General features: G+C 48.5%; 2 protein-coding genes and 1 pseudogene across 2 annotated transcripts; all 3 read left to right on the forward strand.

Annotated features, from left to right (window-relative positions):
• The first annotated feature begins 831 nt into the window (after positions 1-831).
• Positions 832-2844, forward strand: LOC119359257 (annotated as a pseudogene).
• Positions 2845-5494: 2650 nt separating this feature from the next.
• Positions 5495-10351, forward strand: LOC119354156 (putative PAP-specific phosphatase, mitochondrial). Its single transcript, XM_037620869.1, has 9 exons — positions 5495-5638; positions 5745-5877; positions 7458-7560; positions 7650-7885; positions 7971-8030; positions 9228-9601; positions 9715-9793; positions 9883-9933; positions 10040-10351. The coding sequence occupies exons 1-9, from the start codon at positions 5538-5540 to the stop codon at positions 10181-10183; spliced, it is 1281 nt and encodes a 426-aa protein (XP_037476766.1). The 5' UTR covers positions 5495-5537; the 3' UTR covers positions 10184-10351.
• A 6458-nt stretch (positions 10352-16809) lies between these two features.
• Positions 16810-18494, forward strand: LOC119354157 (transcription factor MYB41-like). The gene is made up of 3 exons (XM_037620870.1): positions 16810-17116; positions 17226-17355; positions 17495-18494. The coding sequence occupies exons 1-3, from the start codon at positions 16984-16986 to the stop codon at positions 18279-18281; spliced, it is 1050 nt and encodes a 349-aa protein (XP_037476767.1). The 5' UTR covers positions 16810-16983; the 3' UTR covers positions 18282-18494.
• The last annotated feature ends 394 nt before the right edge of the window (positions 18495-18888 follow it).

Here is an 18888-nt window from a genome sequence, read left to right on the forward strand (position 1 = left end):
GGGAGGAGGTGCCGAAGTGAATGGGAGGAGGCAGCCGGCGGGGACGCTCCGGTGCGGCACCGCGGCGCCCCACGGGAGCGGGATAGGGTTAGGTGCTACACTATATAGTGTAGCGCCTAGTGTCTAGGCGTTGCACTAGTGGCTGCACTATTTGCTACTACAAGACGAAGCAACTACTAGTGCATCGCCTAGCGTCTATATTGTAGCGCCTAGCTGTCAGGCATTGTACACTGACTTAGCAATTTTCAAGCAACCTAGGATGCGACGCTGGCCAGACGTGTAGCGCCTACCCTACCTGCATAGTGTAGTGTGATGTTTGGCCGTCGGGCGTTACACGAAAGGATCAGCGGAGCGAAAAAATTTCATCAACAGTTCAGTTTGTGAATTGATTTCGATCACAGATCATATTTGTTGTTTTTGCCCACAAAATTCGGCGTCCCTATTATTAGCTTTACCCTACTTGTCGATCGGCAACGGAAGCCGTACGTGACTGGGGGTAGGAGGCATGCAAATTAAACCAGAGGTGATGGATGGAACGAATGCACTGTCTTTCGCTCGACTCCAAAGCTATAGCACTCCAGCTCAAGCTCCTGCCTTGATAGTTCATCCACCGAAGCACCTAACGAAAATTGACCACGTAGAAAACCTCAAAGAAATGGGACGGTGGTACGTAGCTGGTGGTACACGCTTGCCACTTCCTACATACATGTATTTATAAACTCAAGTACCTGTTCGAGCAAAAGCATTCCATCCTCACCTGGCCATACATCTTCCCCTCAAGAGCTCAACATCGATCAGCTAGCTGATCGGGGCATACTTGAAACTCTGACCATGGCGATTTCCTCCCGTCTTCCGGCTCCATGCTCTCTCCTCATGGCGACTCTCATGCTACTCATCGTCCAGGCACAAAGCATCACTAGGCACTACGATTTCAATGTACGTATATATGCACGTACGTCCGCATTCATCTATGTTCTACATGCATTTTCTCACATGGACGGGGATCGTCTTCATAACCTTGATCTCTGCAGGTGCAAATGGCGAACGTGACGAGGCTGTGCGCCAGCAAGAGCATCGTGACGGTGAACGGGGAGTACCCCGGCCCGACGCTGGTGGCGAGGGAGGGCGATCGCGTGCTCGTCCGCGTCACCAACCACGTAGCGCACAACATGACGCTGCACTGGCACGGCATCCGGCAGCTGCGGAGCGGCTGGGCCGACGGGCCGGCGTACGTCACGCAGTGCCCGATTCAGACGGGCCAGAGCTACGTCTACAACTTCACCGTCACCGGGCAGCGCGGCACACTCTGGTGGCACGCGCACATCTCCTGGCTACGCGCCACCGTCTACGGCGTCATCGTCATCCTTCCCAAGCTCGGCGTGCTTTACCCCTTCGTTGCGCCACACAAGGAAGTTCCAGTTCTCTTCGGTGAGTGGTGGAGGGCGGACACGGAGGCACTGGTCAGCCAGGCGCTCCGGACGGGCGGCGCCCCAAATATCTCAGACGCTTTCACCATCAATGGCCTCCCTGGGCCGCTATACAACTGCTCCGCTAAAGGTACATTGCGCTCACTCTGTGCTTCCATGCATCTTAATCTTCAAAGATTTATAAACCTAGTGACCAGTATGCTTACCGTGCGCCCATGCCACTTTGCAGACACGTTCAAGCTGAAGGTGGAACCTGGGAAAACATACCTACTGCGCCTCATCAACGCTGCTCTCAACGACGAGCTATTCTTCTCCGTCGCCAACCACACACTCACCATCGTCGAGGTCGACGCAGTTTACGTCAAACCATTCACTGTCAAGACCCTGATAATCTCTCCGGGCCAGACCACCAACGTGCTCCTCACAGCCAAGCCGTTCTATCCCCAGGCTAACTTCTACATGTCCGCCGCGCCATACTCCGTCATCAGGCCTGGCACGTTCGACAGCACCACGGTCGCCGGCATACTCGAGTACCACAACCCTCGCTCCGCCTCCGAGTCAAGCTTCGACAAGGACCTGCCACTCTTCAGGCCGACTATGCCGAGGTTCAACGACACGGGCCTGGTCACCAACTTCACCTCCAAGCTCCGGAGCCTTGCCACACCGCAGTACCCGGCCGCCGTGCCACAGTCGGTGGACAAGCGGTTCTTCTTCACGGTCGGCTGGGCACACGCCCTTGCCCCGTGAATGCGACGTGCCAGGGGCCTACCAACACCACGCAGTTTGCGGCGGCCATCAACAACATCTCCCTGGTGCTTCCTTCGACAGCGCTCCTACAGTCGCACTTCACAGGCATGTCTCGAGGTGTCTACGGGTCAAACTTTCCAATCATGCCTCTCTCACGGTTCAACTACACTGGGGTATCGCCGAACAACATGAACGTGGCCACCGGGACGAAGCTGCTCGTGCTGCCATTCAACGCGATGGTGGAGCTGGTGATGCAGGACACGAGCATCCTTGGCATCGAGAGCCACCCTCTGCACCTGCACGGCTTCAACTTCTTCGTTGTCGGGCAAGGCTTTGGCAACTACGACCCTGTGAATGATCCGACGAGGTTTAACCTCGTCGACCCCGTCGAGCGGAACACCGTTGGAGTGCCGGCTGGTGGGTGGGTGGCCATACGTTTTCTCGCCGACAACCCAGGTAGGCCGAGTTGCATATACTATATATTCATGAAATTGAATGTTTAGCCCTTGCTCATACGTGCGATATGCATGTATCCGCAGGTGTATGGTTCATGCATTGCCATTTGGAGGTGCACACAACTTGGGGACTACGAATGGCATGGTTGGTGCTAGACGGGAACCTGCCGAACCAGAAGCTACTCCCCCCGCCATCCGATCTTCCCAAATGCTAGTCACAGAGGATCAAAGTTGTTGATTTTTCCTCATTTACCGGTTTGCTAACTAGCAATTGTTTTCTCCTTCAGAAGATTTTTAGTGTATTTAATCAGTGTGTTGGTCTTGTAATTTTCTTGTGATTTCTAAATATTTTATTAATACTTTGTAGCAACAATGTTTTGACTCTTCTCGAATAAACAATGACTTCAATAGAATGTCCAAATCTTTAAGCCATTTTTTGTTGGTATTTCACTAGTTTGTTGTTAAAAATAAATGTTCATTAGTTTCAGTGAAACTATCTTTAGAGGTACAAATAGCATGATTGGCTAAACTTACTTGAGCTAAAATAAACTTCAATTCTTATCTTCACATGCTCGATGAATATAGAGTGCTACAAGTATTTGTTTTGAACCATTTGTTCCACATTTTGAACTATTTAGCATTTATATTAGGAAATTTCCATTTCCCAGTGAAATTGGATGTGATTTATCACATGACGGATACTTCCCGATTTATTTCCATCAACACCTTAGTCAAAGTAATACATGGCAATCTTTGGGAGATAGCGCGAGTGGAGATCACGCTTTTTAGGGTGGCATGGAGAGCCTAACACATTGGAGGAGGGGACGGTGTGCAGATGAGAACATGCCATGTGTGATTTGCACATGACGTTGAATGTGTGCATGATGCTTTATTTGTGGTTGATGCAATTTACTTGATTTTCTTAAGAATGTGTACATGATTACTTTTAAAACTAATGTTGTTCATCCAAGTGTGGGTTGTTAAATGGCAGAATAAGGAAACAAATTAAAGTCTATATATGGTGATTTTGTGTTTACAGTGGCAGTTGTTGCTTGCGGTAGTAGTGATTTCCCGGGGCATCCTCAGCAGTTTTTGAGGGGTATCAGACACTGAAATTGTCAAAGCACTTGCATTGCGAGAGGCTCTCTCCTTGGTAGAGGATCATGACAAGCCAATACTTTCAAATTGCTAATGAGATTATGGCTATAGGATCAGATTTTGATGATATTGCTTTCCGCCTCATCTTCGATGACATTTGGGCCATGTAGGTGCAGAGGACCTCGGCCCCCTGCCGGCGGGAGGGATCTCGTTCTCATTCTTGTTAGGTTCAGTGTCTTGGTTGGGGCTGTGTGGCGGCAACGACGTCCCTCGGCAGGAATAATGTCTCCCACATTCTATCCCGTCCTGATCATGTGTCTAGGCTTCATTGGAGAGTGTGATAGCCTGGCTTAATAGGGATGATAGACTACTCGTATCAATAAGGAATTCCTTCTTTTCTGGAAGCCCATTCGGACAGAACTCCAAAGTTAACTATGATCAGTTTGGAGTAATTTCAGGATGGGTGACCGACCAGAAAGTTGCTCCCGGGTGCGCATGAGTGAGGACAAAGTGCGCAGAAAAGACTAGTAGTGATCTGTGGAGCCAGTCTAGATCCCGCCAGGAGTAACGACCACCGGCGAATGTGTCCGGGGCATTACAAGTTGGTATCAGAGCTGACCCTCGCGGTTACACGGATGTTTGCGGACAGATGCACGGTCATGTTGTCCATGACGTTTGTGACCCGTCGTGGCACACGACATGACACATGTACCGGACTGGATGCACAGACGTATGTGCCAAGAGGAAACGTTCCTGTGGCCCGACAAGGGTGTCGGTTTCTCTGAGTGGGGGTGTATGTGATAGTCTGGCTTAACAGAGATGATAGACTACTCATATCAATAAGGAATTCCTTCTTTTCCGGAAGCCCATTCATACAGAAGTCCAAAGTTAAGCGTGCTCATCTTGGAGTAATTTCAGAACGGGTGACCGACCGGGAAGTTGCTCCCAGGTGCGCGAGTGAGGACAAAATGCGCAGAAAAAACTAGTATTGATCTGTGGGGCCAGTCTAGATCCCGCCAGGAGTAGCGACCACCGACAGGTGTGTCCGGAGCGTTATAGAGGGCGTGTAAAGGTGTGTCTTCGTCGGATCTCGTGGGATTCGGTCAGTGTTGGTTTTCGGTGAATCTGTTTCGATTTGGTCTTCGTTCATCTTCATTTGTATGTTTATTGGTTCGATCTTTTCGATCTACGACTTTTTTCATCAACGATGGTTGCTTCTCTAATGCGTTGGTGGCCTTAGCACACGACTTCTCGACTGTCTATTATAACTAGATTTGTCCGACTTCGAAAAAGGAGAGGCGATGACGGTGGCACGCCTTCAACTTGCACGTGTGTTTATAATCGTTGCTAGGTGGTCCACGGAACTGGCTGTAATTTTTATTAGTTTTGATGTCATTTGTACTGTCAATTGTCATAATTAAGAATAAATGGATTAAAAGTTTCTCGAAAAAATATTTCTGAACAAAGCTCACACACTTGCCCGTTCATCACTTCGAAATAATTTCAGCATGTTTGTTTGGCTGATTGATCCAACTGAGGCCTGACTTTCGTAGTAGATGAAAACATCTCTTTTCACTGAATGTGCGTCGCCGAAAATTCTAAAATAAATTTAAAATAATATGAATATTAAGATTTTGAACCCTGGTGGACTAAGGATAGCACTATCCTCTTAACCATCCAACACAAGTTTGGTTTGTCCCAAATACTTTTGTTATGTGATCAACAAATGGGTTCATAATTTTCTGAAGAAAAAAAACATCATTCAACAGTATCAGCCGTCCTGCTCCCGCCACACACACCCATATCACACATGCCGCTCCTCCACCTCTCGCTTCCGCCGCACCGTCTCCTCGTCGGCCGCCGGCGACTATTCGCCCCGCCGACGCCTCCTCCCTCTCGTATCTCGATAAGGTTTCCCTCGCAAGCTCCCAGGCCATACATCCATCCTCTGATGTGATTTTGGTAGCAGCAGCCGCCGCCGCCGCCTCTTCGGCTGATCTGTTCTGTTATTGGACAGGGCGGCAGCGTTGATATCGTCAGCCGCGGAGGACGGAAGCGATCTCCCCTTCCCTCCAGAGCGCGCTCCCCACCACCGCGAGCTCGCCGCGGCCGCTGCCTCTGTCGAGCGCGCCTGCCGCCTCTGCGTAGACGTGAGTTGACCTCATCCCCTCCTCTAGGTTTCAGATTGGGCGCCGGGGTAGTTGCCATTCGGTGGCATAGCAGTGATTTACCACTGTAAAGTAGCTCTCTTGATGTAAAGTTCGATGACAACAAAGTTGAGAAAAAAATTAGGAAGGATCAACTAATTTGCATATTATTCTCTGAAGTCAATTCCTGCGGTGTTGCAATTTGTTTTGCAAAAAATGAGTGAAAAGCTCCGTGGAACACCAAAATGTCAGTCCTTGCAACTGTATGATAAAGCACGAGACATATTGTGTGAAGAGGTTTATTTCTGGGGTAAAGTTTTGCAAGACAGAACATTAAGCATCCAATGCGTAATGCAGTATGCTAGACACAGAGAAAATCAAGTCATTTCATGTACTCGGTAGCTTTAGTAAAATCATCAAAATGATTTACCTATTCTAAAACACAGTTGTGTATTGTGGTCGCCATGTGAGTGTGATCATAAAAGGTACACAATCTCATTTGGAAAAATTTAACCATACAGAGTAGAACAACAATAATACACTTCATTTTTTTTCGAGGAACCGGCAGGAGCACTGCCTTTTCATTTGGACGAAGAAGAAGGTTTATGTACAGATGTGTCATGTTTTTTAAGGGAACTTGGTGGAAACCATAAGACAGGAACAGACTGACTATTACTCCCTCTGTAAAGAAAAATAAGAGCGTTTAGATCACTAAACTAGTGATCTAAACGATCTTATAGTATTTCTTTACGAAGGGAGTACCTTATAACCAATATCTTCCGTGGCATGGGTGCGCCCAAAAGCCATGTCGCGTTGGAGAGCTAGAGCAGCAACCTCAAAATGGGTGAGGCGGGTTCCGCTGAAGATGCGATGGTTGTGTTTCTTCCATATGTTCCACAACGTGTATAAGAGAATACCACTCTGGTGTCGCTTGACCTCCTTCAGGCCATTGGGGATCATCTCGTCCCACCAATGTGAGACTGCCATGGTGAATAGAAGTGTTGGGTCCGCCGCCATATCCATATTCTCTCCCGTCCAATCTTTAATGTGGCTCCAGACCGCTGTCAAGAAGGGGCAGTTCTTGCAGAGGTGCATGGCCATTTCCGGCTCCCCCAGACATAGTTGGCATTGTGGATCATACGGCCATCAAATGCTTCATATTATGCACCGTTTATTTCTGAAGTATTGACATCACTCAGTTTAGTATGTCTAAATTCTTCCCAAATTCCAACATATATACCTGAAAATAAGTATAAACTATGGGATAGTTAGGAAATGAGAGGTACATGCATTCACGGAAGCCAGAATTATTTCTTGTGTATCTCTCCGTTTAGGTTCAAATTGGCAAAGACCCATTTTGGTCTAGCCAGTTTTATTGCGGTTACTGAGAAGAGCATAAGTAAAAAACAGAAGCCCCAAAGGTTTCAGCAGCAATAAACTGCACTAAACCCAAACGTTGACTTTGTGAGTGCTCAGTGCATCATTTAATGGTGATGTAATAAATTCAAATGCCTAGCATGTCATCGATTACCTAGCTGATGACCTGAGCTACATTTTGCTGGTTAATTTGTATGCTTTGACAGGTGAAGAGATCACTTCTTTCAGGTGGAAGGAAGATTCTTGAAAAGAATGACCAAAGTCCTGTGACAATTGCAGATTTTGGAGTTCAGGCCCTTATCAGCTTCGGTAATTCATAGCATAATTCCTTAGTTCAGCTTACCATATGCACTTTGTGCCTTCATCTGATGCCACATTTACCCTGGTGCTACTGGAAGAGCTCCAGCAACTGTTTCCATCAATACCTCTGGTGGCAGAAGAGGACTCAACATTTCTGAAGTCATCTAATCCTGATGATAACAGTGGTAATGTACTCATTGAGTCAATTTCAAGTGCTGTCACAGACAAAGTGAAAAATAGTGGTTCACCTTTAACTCATGATGATGTGTTGAGAGCTATTGATAGAGGAGGCAAGGATGCTGTCTCCTTTGATTCAAATCCTGCTACTTATTGGGTAAACTGCCAAGGTTTCATTAATCGCATATCAGGATCTGTAGAAGTTCGTTCCACTGAGTTATCATGATGCTGCGGTTTTGAAGGTACTTGATCCAATTGATGGCACTAAAGGTTTCTTGAAAGGAGATGATGCTCTGTATGTGGTACAGCTCTCTGTTTATTTGTTTCTTTTTGCTTGAATGAACGGCAGGAGCTCTTCCTAATTATTTTATGGGAGGGAAAGATTATGTACAGGGGGCTAAAAGACAAACAGCTAGGTGCCAAAACTATTTAATCTGTACAGGAGCTTGCAGAAACAGCATTAGGCTGGCTGAGCTAAGTAGGTAGCTAGCAGTCTATCATTGCTCCATCCCATTGTTCATTGTCCTCATGAACTTCGCGTGCATTCTATCTTGGACTTAAGGGTTGATTCTGCAAGATTCTACTACTCCTCTACTTGCATACATTCTACCAGCTATGCATAACTAACCCAATGGAGTCATTCGACACCTTTCTTTTGAAAATTGTACCTTTCTCTTGTCACAAAGCTGACAGGGAAACCAAGTTGTAAGAGTCCACAATATTCATGATGTCACAGCCTAGCCAGCTGAGTACTGTATTCCGCACAAATTTAGCAACAAGGAGCATAACAGGCATAGTTGGAACACCGTTTTCTGTGATGTGTCAGTGCGGGGCAAGATTGTTCCTGAAGGCCATCCTCTCTTGGTGGGGTGGTTCTGTGTTCATTATAAGGCTTATCACTGGGTATTGCTGACCGCATCCTGTTTCTGGGCATTATGTGTGTCGGACACTATTTTCTCAAACACACATTAAAATGTGTATTGTACTAGAAAATGTCGTGATGATGCATATTGGACTATTTATATGTGTAGCTTGTCTCTGGGCCTCCATCATGTGTTCCCTGTAGCATAAGCGATCCAGATGCATGTATCAAAAGCCACAATCAACATTATGAGATTCATAGCACGTTGATGTTTGTAGCTTGATGATTTTCCACATGGTTCCTCACTGAAACAAACCATATTTAACATTGTAACATCGTTATTTTATTTACCGGCGTAAAGTTTTCTTGCAGTTTTTTTTAATGAAGCACTGTCCTTTTGAATTTGCAAACTTTGATAATACCAAGTTTGACAAAATAGGATGTCTGAATACTTAGTTTGGCAAATTAGGGTTTGTAAATACCATTTTTGTTCGCTCACCTATGGTAGCTGTTCAGCCTGAATTTTGCAGGTCCATGCTTTCTAAAATTCTAAGTGCTATCTGGGCAATAGATCATGGTCACTACATTTTCGTATTCTTTTTATTCTGATATGAAGCTATTCTTGCTTTGTCTTAAGGTCGGTTTGGCTCTTGTGGTGAACGGAAAGGTAGCAGTAGGAGTGATGGGATGTCCAAATTGGACCACGGCAAACAAGAAAGAAGAAAATCTTGATCCCTGTCCTGGCAATGGCATCCTTATGGTGTCTCATGTAGGCTGTGGTACTTGGTCTAGGCACTTGTCTCCTGAGATTGGCCAGCTCACCACAGCACAGGATGTTTGGAAGAGATGTTTTGTTGATGCATGTTCAGTTGTGCACATGGCACGCTTCTGCATTCCGGATAGCCAAACTTGGAACATGATACCATTATCCCTCCTCTTTGACTCAACGACGGACGAATCTGATACTCGAGATGAGAATAAAATTCTTCTCCGATATGCTTGCTGTGGCAGGTTTGTTGCATTTTCTGTTTATTACCACTATACTAGAAAAGTATGTTAGGTTGATAGTGACTATCTTAGACTAATCATCGGTGAGTGATAATGCTCTTGCTGATGTTTTGTAGCTTGTGCAAATATATAATGGTAGCATCTGGGAGAGCCTCAGTTTTTTTCAGTCGAGCCCGGGTGAACACTCAAATCAAGGTGTCCGCTTGCTTGAAATTCCAATGGTTCCAACTTGCGGAATATGTTTACACATACGCTGACCTTTTCTACTCCCACTGTTTGCATAGGCTTGGGATCATGCTGTTGGGATGATTTGTGTGCAGGAAGCTGGCGGTCAGGTATATACACACCTCTGTCTGTTAAGCCAGAACTCAGTCAAATGTACATTTGTTCTATCGATTCACCGGCATTAGTATTATAACCTTTTTTTTTTGAAACTGGCAGATCAGTGACTGGAGTGGGAAACCGTTGGATCTTGCAGCTGACCTAACAGGGCGCAGAATTCTCTACCCTTCAGGCGGTGTTCTTGTGACAAACGGTGCTGTGCACGACAAACTCGTCGAACTGATATCAGCAAACCACGAATAGATGCAATGTTTCACAGCTTCAAACAGGAGCACAATTTTGTTTTGTCTGTAACATTTTACCGTGTGGACCAACAATCTGTATCGGGTCTCGCATTCAGAGAGGGGAAAAAAACGCATCCTTGTTCAGAATATTTTACATGAATCAAACAGCACAGTTCCCTTTGACTAATGAGCACCTGAATGAACTTGTCAAGCAACGTCACCCAGAAGCTATAGGCGTGATGAAATGCGGTACCGTGCTCGATGTTCCCTTGAGTCGGCATCTAAATCGCCTTCAGGATTCTACAGTCCTTGGCCTTCAGAGTCTCTGAACCTGTTGGATAACCCTCAGAAGCTTGCATTGCATGGTCGTACGACGTCCACGCAGGCACGCACCCCTGAGCCGTAGGCCTCATTCAGGCGAAGCTTGCAGCATGGAGAAGCGAAATCTCGGACCAATCTGACATCGCTGCACCTTGCAACATGTTTGGCCACCAATTCAAGCCCAAGAAAAAGACACCCCCAAAGCTCGCAGGATAACGACCTGCAGCGATCGTTCGTAATGCAAAATCGGCACCTTCCAAGCATAAGCATGATTAGCCCAGCAAATCCCCGTCACGTACACCAGGGCGAGCTTTACTGCTGCAGCCAGCACGACGGTCTGGACACTGATCCGTTGGCCTCTCCGGTGACACGTACCTCCGCCCGCCGCGGGTTCAGTAAACCGAGATGACCCGACATTATATCTTCTTGCTGTAGCCCATGCTGACTTTGATGGGCGTAATATAAGAAAGGCTACTGATCAGATGTTTTTGCCTGCACGAAGTCGCGATTGCCGTACGCGTCTTCAGAATAGCTCTGCTGCGTAAGCAAGCTAGCTTAGCTATCAGGGTGAAATTAAGTTGTCGAAGGCATCAAGAGGGTTAACTGGATACTGAAATGCTGCCTGTCGCTTGCTGCAGGAACCGCCCATGCTTGCCAAGAGTCAGCCATTCCGGCAAACCCCGGCTGATTGACCACCGGAAATGACATGACTTGGATGTACAAGTGGTTGGACTCCAGATACCGTGAAAGTGTATGGAACGAGCCAATGCCCTTCTTGCCCAAGAGATCAAGTGCCAAATGCTCTCAAGTGTATGTGCTGGTGAACTACTATTTGCGCTGGCGTCCGAGATCGAGCATTGTCGGCGCAAGTTTCGCGTATTGAGCTACGCAACTGAAATCTTGGTATCTCACTTGACACCATATAAAAACATCAAGGAAATTGTTGTTTTGCTGCTTAACAACAAGCTGTGCGTATTGGCCACTAAGCATGAGCTCTTTTTGCTCCAAAAAAGAGAGCGCTCCCTCCGATTTCATTATCAAAACCAATGTCTTTGGTGTACATAGAAAGCTTACAGGAAATTAATGTATAAAGACACAAATGGAAGAAAACTCTCTCCGAGTGCATGAGCATGAGCTAGCGTCGGAACGGCCAACCAATGTACTACGTACTACATATGAACAGCTGAAAACAGGTTCCAAATGTTCTGAATAATTCCGACTAATATACTCCTCAGCACGTCTTTTCAGTCAGACATATGAACATTAATTTCTCCCCTTCTCTTTCTAGCCACAGATTGCACTCCATCATGAATTGTCCTCTGATGCTCTGACCCATATGCTGAATCGACCAAGGTCCAAGGCATATACGGAACCAAGTGCGCTAGCTGTTTTTATTATGCCACCAACTTGCCGCATCCAGATGACAATAATGTCGCATAAGAAAGATACACCCCTAGAAAATTAAATGCCCTTCTTGCCGTTTCCAAGCCATATGCATCCAGGGAGCAAGTACGATATGCATGTTCCATCACATGAAATAACAATGCTTCCCGCCCATCTACTCTTGCTAACCATAGGCGGAGGCGATCCAGGTCACAACCAAACGCAACCACAGCCACGGGCGCCTCATCCTGGCCAGTGACAAATACTTATATGGAGCAGCTGGGGCGTGATGCAACGGAGGCGCCAGTTTGTGTGTTGAGTTGACAGTTTGTTGACACCTCATCCATGGATGCACGTATGTACGTACCTCGACCCCCATGCAAATACCATAGTTTTATACGGACCGCACGCATGAACAGTGATCACAGGCTCGCAGAGATGCCAAAAAAGAAAAGAAATAGTATAGGAGATCGTCACAGCTATCGCAATTAACTAACCTCTCAATCATGTTCATGCCTGATCACCAAATGAATGTTCTAGCAGAATCTGGTTCAGATAATACACTTACACTTAACTATGCATGGATGCCCTATACCACGAACGATGGAGGTAAAGATCAATTGGCCGATGCGCACAGCAGCTAGCGGACCATTTTACTTTTACGTTGGTCGATCTGATCGTGTTCCAACGTGGCAAACCCTGATCCGTGATCGCAGGTGCTAATCGACCATCCCGGAGTAGAAAACGCGATCACATCCGCGTAAAGTGCAGCAAGACAAAGTCAGAGTTGCCTTGGCCATCCAGCTCCGCATTAATCTACAGTATCTAACGCGCGGTTTGCTCTTCCAATCCGGTGCCTTTTGCGTCCAAACAATCAAACCCACGGACCCCAGGCTAAAAATACACAATTATGAGAGGGATTTGAATAGGATAAACGTCAATGTTAGGATGAAGCAGGCGAGACCGGGGTGACCTCACGGAGATCTCCCGGATCACCCAACCGCGAATTAACTATGCACGCGCGCGTATTATAGAGAAGGACGCCGTAGCGCCTAGACTATTGGAGGCCGGGGGACACGTAGGCGCGTGTGTGCGTCGCGTTATTCGCAGTCGCAGCAACCATCTGCCCGTCCGTCAAACGGAGCGACGTCAGCGGAGCTCCGTTTCGGGCAGGGGATACGCCATGGAATCCTGATCGCGCGCCACGCGACCCCCCGATCAGGTATTACGGGAATACTTAAGAGCTTCGTGTGGGCGGGTTAATGGTTGTTAATTTGAGGGCGTGTGTTGAAAACTGCTGGGGATTTGTTTTGAGTAGCTAGTGCGTGGAAGAGGGCCGGTGTCTCCATGGCGAGAGACATGGAGGCGTATGCAGCTTATATGTTGATTATAAGTAGAGTTAAGTTACTACCAAATCTAGCTAGCTGGCTAGGTTATCTCTGTGTGCAAGCTCTACCTGATTAAGTAGCTAGGTAGGTGGGTTAATTGTATACGCCATGTGTATGTATCAGTGTATCTCATGCGGATTAACAAATGGTGTAACATGCATGTCTACGTACCTTGTTCGTCTTATCTACTAGTAATACGTATACGACGACCTGTCAAGTCTTGAAGCAAATCTACTAGCTATAGCTACGTAGCGAGCTCGGTAGGTTTATTCCCGGCAAAAAAGGAAATGCGTACACGTATGCATATATATGCGATATGCGTACGTACTGGCGTAGTATCTGCGTTGCCGTATGAACAACGATCGCCAGCGGAAGCTGCGCGAGAGTGTGATCTCACTGCCCGTACTTTTATCACTATATATACTTTCCCTATTGCTAATAGCGATCCGTGTACGGACACAGGTTAAAGTACGCCGGTCGATCCCCGGAAGCATCGGCAAGCGTTGCTCGCTGGCACTTCACAGGTGTGCACGGTGCGCTCACACGGCGAGGCGCTGTCGTCGTTACGTCTGCACGCTAGTCTAATCACCTCTCGGTAATTTTTGCCTCCAGTTTCGTTCGGACCAGTCGATTGGCACGTACAGTACAATTGAGCTCATCACGCATGCTCAATTAATTGAGCACTACAAAGTACTAGTATGTGGTAAATAAAAGGTTACATGCAATCATGTAATCTTAGCTGAAACAGTGATTGCATGTAGACCATTGATAGCATGCATGCATGCATTGCCCATGCTCCCCAATTAAGTCTAAGAGAAGGACGGTCGGCCAACTAGTCCGAAACAGCACTGTTTTATTGGACGCGGGGTTATTTTCATGACATACGTATATGATGTCTGCATTTGGAAACGTATGCCAAAAGCGGCCACTGCCTCCCAAAATTATAATGTCGCTGTGTGAATCCGTACCGTTAGTGGAGCGACCTGCATACTAATCGCCTTGCCTAATTTGGACTTGGTTCCCCGCCCTCTTGCTTAAACTAATTATTAAGATGGGTGCCTTAGTTTGGAGGGCTGGCTAATCAGGGGAGCGCGGTACAGGTTTGTAGTTGGGCAACAGAGTTCATTATTAATCTTATTACATTAGTATTCACCGCAAGCAAGCAAGCATTCTATAGGGCATTGACTGTTTTAGTCGTTGCGCGTTTGATGGAGTGGATGAGATATTTGTGCATTGTTAACTTTGCCGTAAGCGGCACACTTTGGCTTTCTTCTCGTCCCTTCTCCAAATTAATCTTCTATTTGTGGATGTGCTCATCAGCTAAACTGAACCTGCTCGTTGGTTTCGTCTGCGCTACTAGTAGCTTGTTTTGCGTCACCTTATATTTGAACATTAATTAAATCAACAAATTAATGCTCCGTCCTGGAGGAAAACGTAAGACTGTCAAAAACTTCATTCAAGCGTGGTCTCGTGTTGTACTGGCATGTACGAGTGGCTTGATGTGTGCCGGCCGTGTCGAGCAATTATTGTGATGCACAAAAGGTCAATTGACATGGACACTAGAAGCTCGATTGGCAGACACGCGTCCCTACCAAAGAGAGAGAGCTTAGCGGAGTACCAAGTGAGTTTTGCGTGTTTCATGGAACTAGGACAACAAAAAGACGATGCTAAATGCCAAGTATGTTTCATTTTCACCCATTTAACTAAGATCTTCTTCTTTGCGGGTGATTTAACCGGAACGTAGTAATCTTTTTAGTAATATTATTAGGTACTCCACTCAGGGTATGTACGTACATGCTGTTTTGTACTACTCCATATATGAGCCTTCACTTGCGACATCAATAGTTCATGCTTCGTTCACTCGTGGATAGCATCCGTACAGTAAGGCAGTACAAATATGATATTATCTCCAAGGTCGCATTTTCCTGGCTTGATGTCACTTTCATTTTCCTTTACACACACTCTGATATGCTTGGGCAAACTTTTTTGACATTTGTTTTCGCTTTACATATTAACTAGTAATATCAGCGAAGAAACCGCACCTGCTGGTTGTGAAGGGACACCAAGTACGAGTCGCAATTGCCCGAAAAGAAGCACACGAGCCCTCACACCACATGAGCAGGTGGCACACCTGTGCACACCCGCGTACTTGTCAGCCACACACACGGTCGCCGGCCGGCACACGACGTACGTGGGGAGCCTCTAAAAACCTCCGCGCGAAAATCGATCCATCGGTCGTTTTACACGACGCAAATCCAAAAACGAGCAAAAAAAGAAGCAAAAACGTGGCCACGTCGGGATCTTGCATGATCCGCAGATAGATCTCGACGTCGACGTCGGCTCAAACACACACGAGGGCGAGGGCGAGGCCCCCGAGCAAGAGCGTCCGTCCCGAATTCGATTTCGAACACATGCGCGTGGCGCGCCTCCTTTAGTCAGATCTTCTTTGGTTACGGACCACGGCGGGGCGAGACTGTCATGTGGCCGGTCGGCATGGCAGGTAGCGAGGACGTACGGCGGGAAGGCGGTGCGGGCGCAGGCCCATGCACAGGAATTAAAAGGAAAGCTGCACGCGGGCCTCTGCCGCCTTGCCAGTTTATCGCTGGTGCTGCTGGCCCCTCCCGCCGCCGCTGCTGCTGCCATGGCCATGGCCCGTGGCCGTGGGAGCAGGGCAGTGCGGTTTTCCTTCCACGCAGCAGCGTCCGTGCAGTTCCTCGACCACAAGGGCGAGCTAGAGATAAGAGTTGGCCGGGCCGGCACGAGTCTGGGCCGTCCGTCCCCGGCGCTGCGTTCCGTCAGCGGGGCGAGGTGGCGCAGGAGGGCGGGCGCCACAAGGCAGGGCGGGGCGGGGACGTTCGTCAACGCCAGCTAGCCGACGGGAGTGGCGAAACACGAGTCAATATCCATTGATTGGATTGGATTGGATCGGATGTTTTTGCCCGCCAAGAAATTTACCCTGCCCAGTACATCCTTGGTCTATAGTAGTAGTAAAAGTAAAATACAGTACAGTTGACCGTTTTTCACTCCATCATTGTGTTTTGTTTCCTAGCTCGTACGTTCAGCCTGATGGAGTCTAGTACTAGATTCTACCACCATCGGTAAAAATGGCATGTTCCTGATGGAACTGGCAAAGGGAAGCGCACTCTACTCCGCAAGGATCGACACATGTGATTATCCTAGTCAGTCAAAACACGAGACAATGTTGCACGGGGCTACGGGCTAGCCTTGCCTGCGACGATGGGATAGTCGGGGTGGCACGCCAGCGCGTGCCGTGGGATCTGCTTGGCCACTTTGGGGGGTGGCGTCCCGCCCTGCGTGCGTTTCTTGTCTTCCGGTCGCGACCCTTTTTTACCCCTTCCATCCTCATCCAACGGACGAGACGGTCGCTGCCGTGGGCGTGGCCGTGAGACGAGACGCAGCCCGCAGCCGGCAGGAGAGCCACGTCGCGGCCGCGATAAACAAAGGCCGGCACCGAATCCTGTTGACTTGGACCGCCACCCCCGGCCCGTCGCGCTCGCGCCCTTTATAAGCCTTTCCCTCGCCCCCACACACCTTCGTCTCCCGTCCTCTACCTCCATCCATCCGTCCAGTTTTCAGTTTTCACACTCTCCTGGCTAGCTAGCTAGCTCCTCTCCATCCTCTACAGCGGCTGCGAGACAAACTGAGCCTTTTCCTGCTCGCTCCATAGCCCAATCCGTCTCTACTCTACAGTTGTATACGCGATTAGATGGGGCGCGCGCCGTGCTGCGACAGGACCGGGCTGAAGAAGGGGCCGTGGACGCAGGAGGAGGACGAGAAGCTCGTCGCCTACATCAAGAAGCACGGCCAGGGCAACTGGCGCACCCTCCCCAAGAATGCCGGTAAGCGACTCGGACTCATGCAGCTGCTTGCTCTGCCAAGTTGGTTAGTTAGTTATCCACCGATCGATCCCACACAATAATTAACTGTGTTGCGTCTGTGTGTGTGCAGACCTTGAGCGGTGCGGGAAGAGCTGCCGGCTGCGGTGGACCAACTACCTCCGGCCGGACATCAAGCGCGGCCGCTTCTCCTTCGAGGAAGAGGAGACCATCATCCAGCTACACAGCATCCTCGGCAACAAGTAAGAACTACTCACTTCACATTATTCAACTCGACGTAGTACTAGCTAGGCGTCTCTGTTGCTATAGCAGCAGCAGCAGCTAGGCGTACGGTTTCCTGGCGAGTTTGATTTTGATGTGCTTTTTTGCATGATTGCTCAGGTGGTCAGCCATTGCGGCGAGGCTGCCCGGACGGACGGACAACGAGATCAAGAACTACTGGAACACGCACATCCGCAAGCGCCTCCTCCGCATGGGCATCGACCCCGTCACCCACGCGCCGCGCCTCGACCTCCTCGACCTCTCCTCGCTCCTCAAGCCCGCCGCCTACTACCCCACACAGGCCGACCTCGACACGCTCCGCGCCCTCGAGCCGCTCGCCAACTACCCGGACCTCCTCCGCCTCGCCTCCACCCTCCTCGCAGCCCCGACCACAACCTCCTCGCAGCCCACGACCGAACAGCAGATGCTCCTCCCTTGGCTGATCCAGGCGCAGATGGCGCAGCAGGTATCTCAGGCGCCGCCTCAACATGCCACGGCCGCAGACATGTTCTTGCAGCCCAGCTCGGCGTGCCAAATGCCGGGTCTGGTTCACGCGAACCCCGCGCAGCAACTACACCAGGATCACATGGTGCCCTCTGACTACGGGCAGCTCCCGGGCTACGACAACCAGCTCGAGCTCGACTACGTGCCGGCGCTGATGCAGATGGCGTCAGACACGTCGAACCTGCAGTGGAGCAGCCCGGTCACAAGTAGCAACAACAACAACAACTGCAACGTCGGCTCCGGCGTATCCACGCCGTCATCGAGCCCCGCGGGGCGTGTGAACTCGGCTTCACCGACAACCTTCTGCGCCAACGCGAGCAACATCGACGCCTTCAGCGCCGACGCCGCCGGGCTGTTCGACATGCACCTGTCCGATCTCCTGGATGTGAGCGACTACATGTAATGAAAAATACAAGTACGGGTTCCACCTGCATCTGCATGCATGTGGAAGCTAGGTCGAACAGTTCATCACGTACCGACCGACAGGGGGCAAAACATGCATACAATGATGATCTCGTACGAGAGCCGTTTTTGTACAGGATTGTACCATTTTTATCCAGTTCATGGTCACTGGTTACTGTTAGAAACTTCACTTTTGTTTTTCCTGTTATTCTTATTTCGATCTTCAATTCATTGGTGTGTGTGGTGCATGTCAGTGTGGGGAATCATGGCAAAGGTGGCTTCATATGATTGGTGGAGGCGGCTGCTATCCCTCTCACTTGCATCATATGCTTTGTCTCCAGTGAAGAAAAATAGGGTCACTCCGGTTGCTTTTCTTAGAATGCTACTTTTATTGTCTGTTTGTTCTTGTTCATTCGATTTCTTTAGTTTAATTTTGCTGCCTCTTCTATTTCATTGGTTACTGTACTGCTGAGAATTTAATATAAGTATAATAGAAGAAATCAAAGGGAGGGAGAAAAACCAACTAGAATAAGGACACAAGTAACTGTCAAGTCACTGATGGTCACATGACAAGCAATTATTCTTAAATCGTTGGGAAAATAGACTGG

Source organism: Triticum dicoccoides, chromosome 2A (genome assembly GCF_002162155.2).
Source record: "Triticum dicoccoides isolate Atlit2015 ecotype Zavitan chromosome 2A, WEW_v2.0, whole genome shotgun sequence".
In the NCBI taxonomy this organism is placed as follows: domain Eukaryota; kingdom Viridiplantae; phylum Streptophyta; class Magnoliopsida; order Poales; family Poaceae; genus Triticum; species Triticum dicoccoides.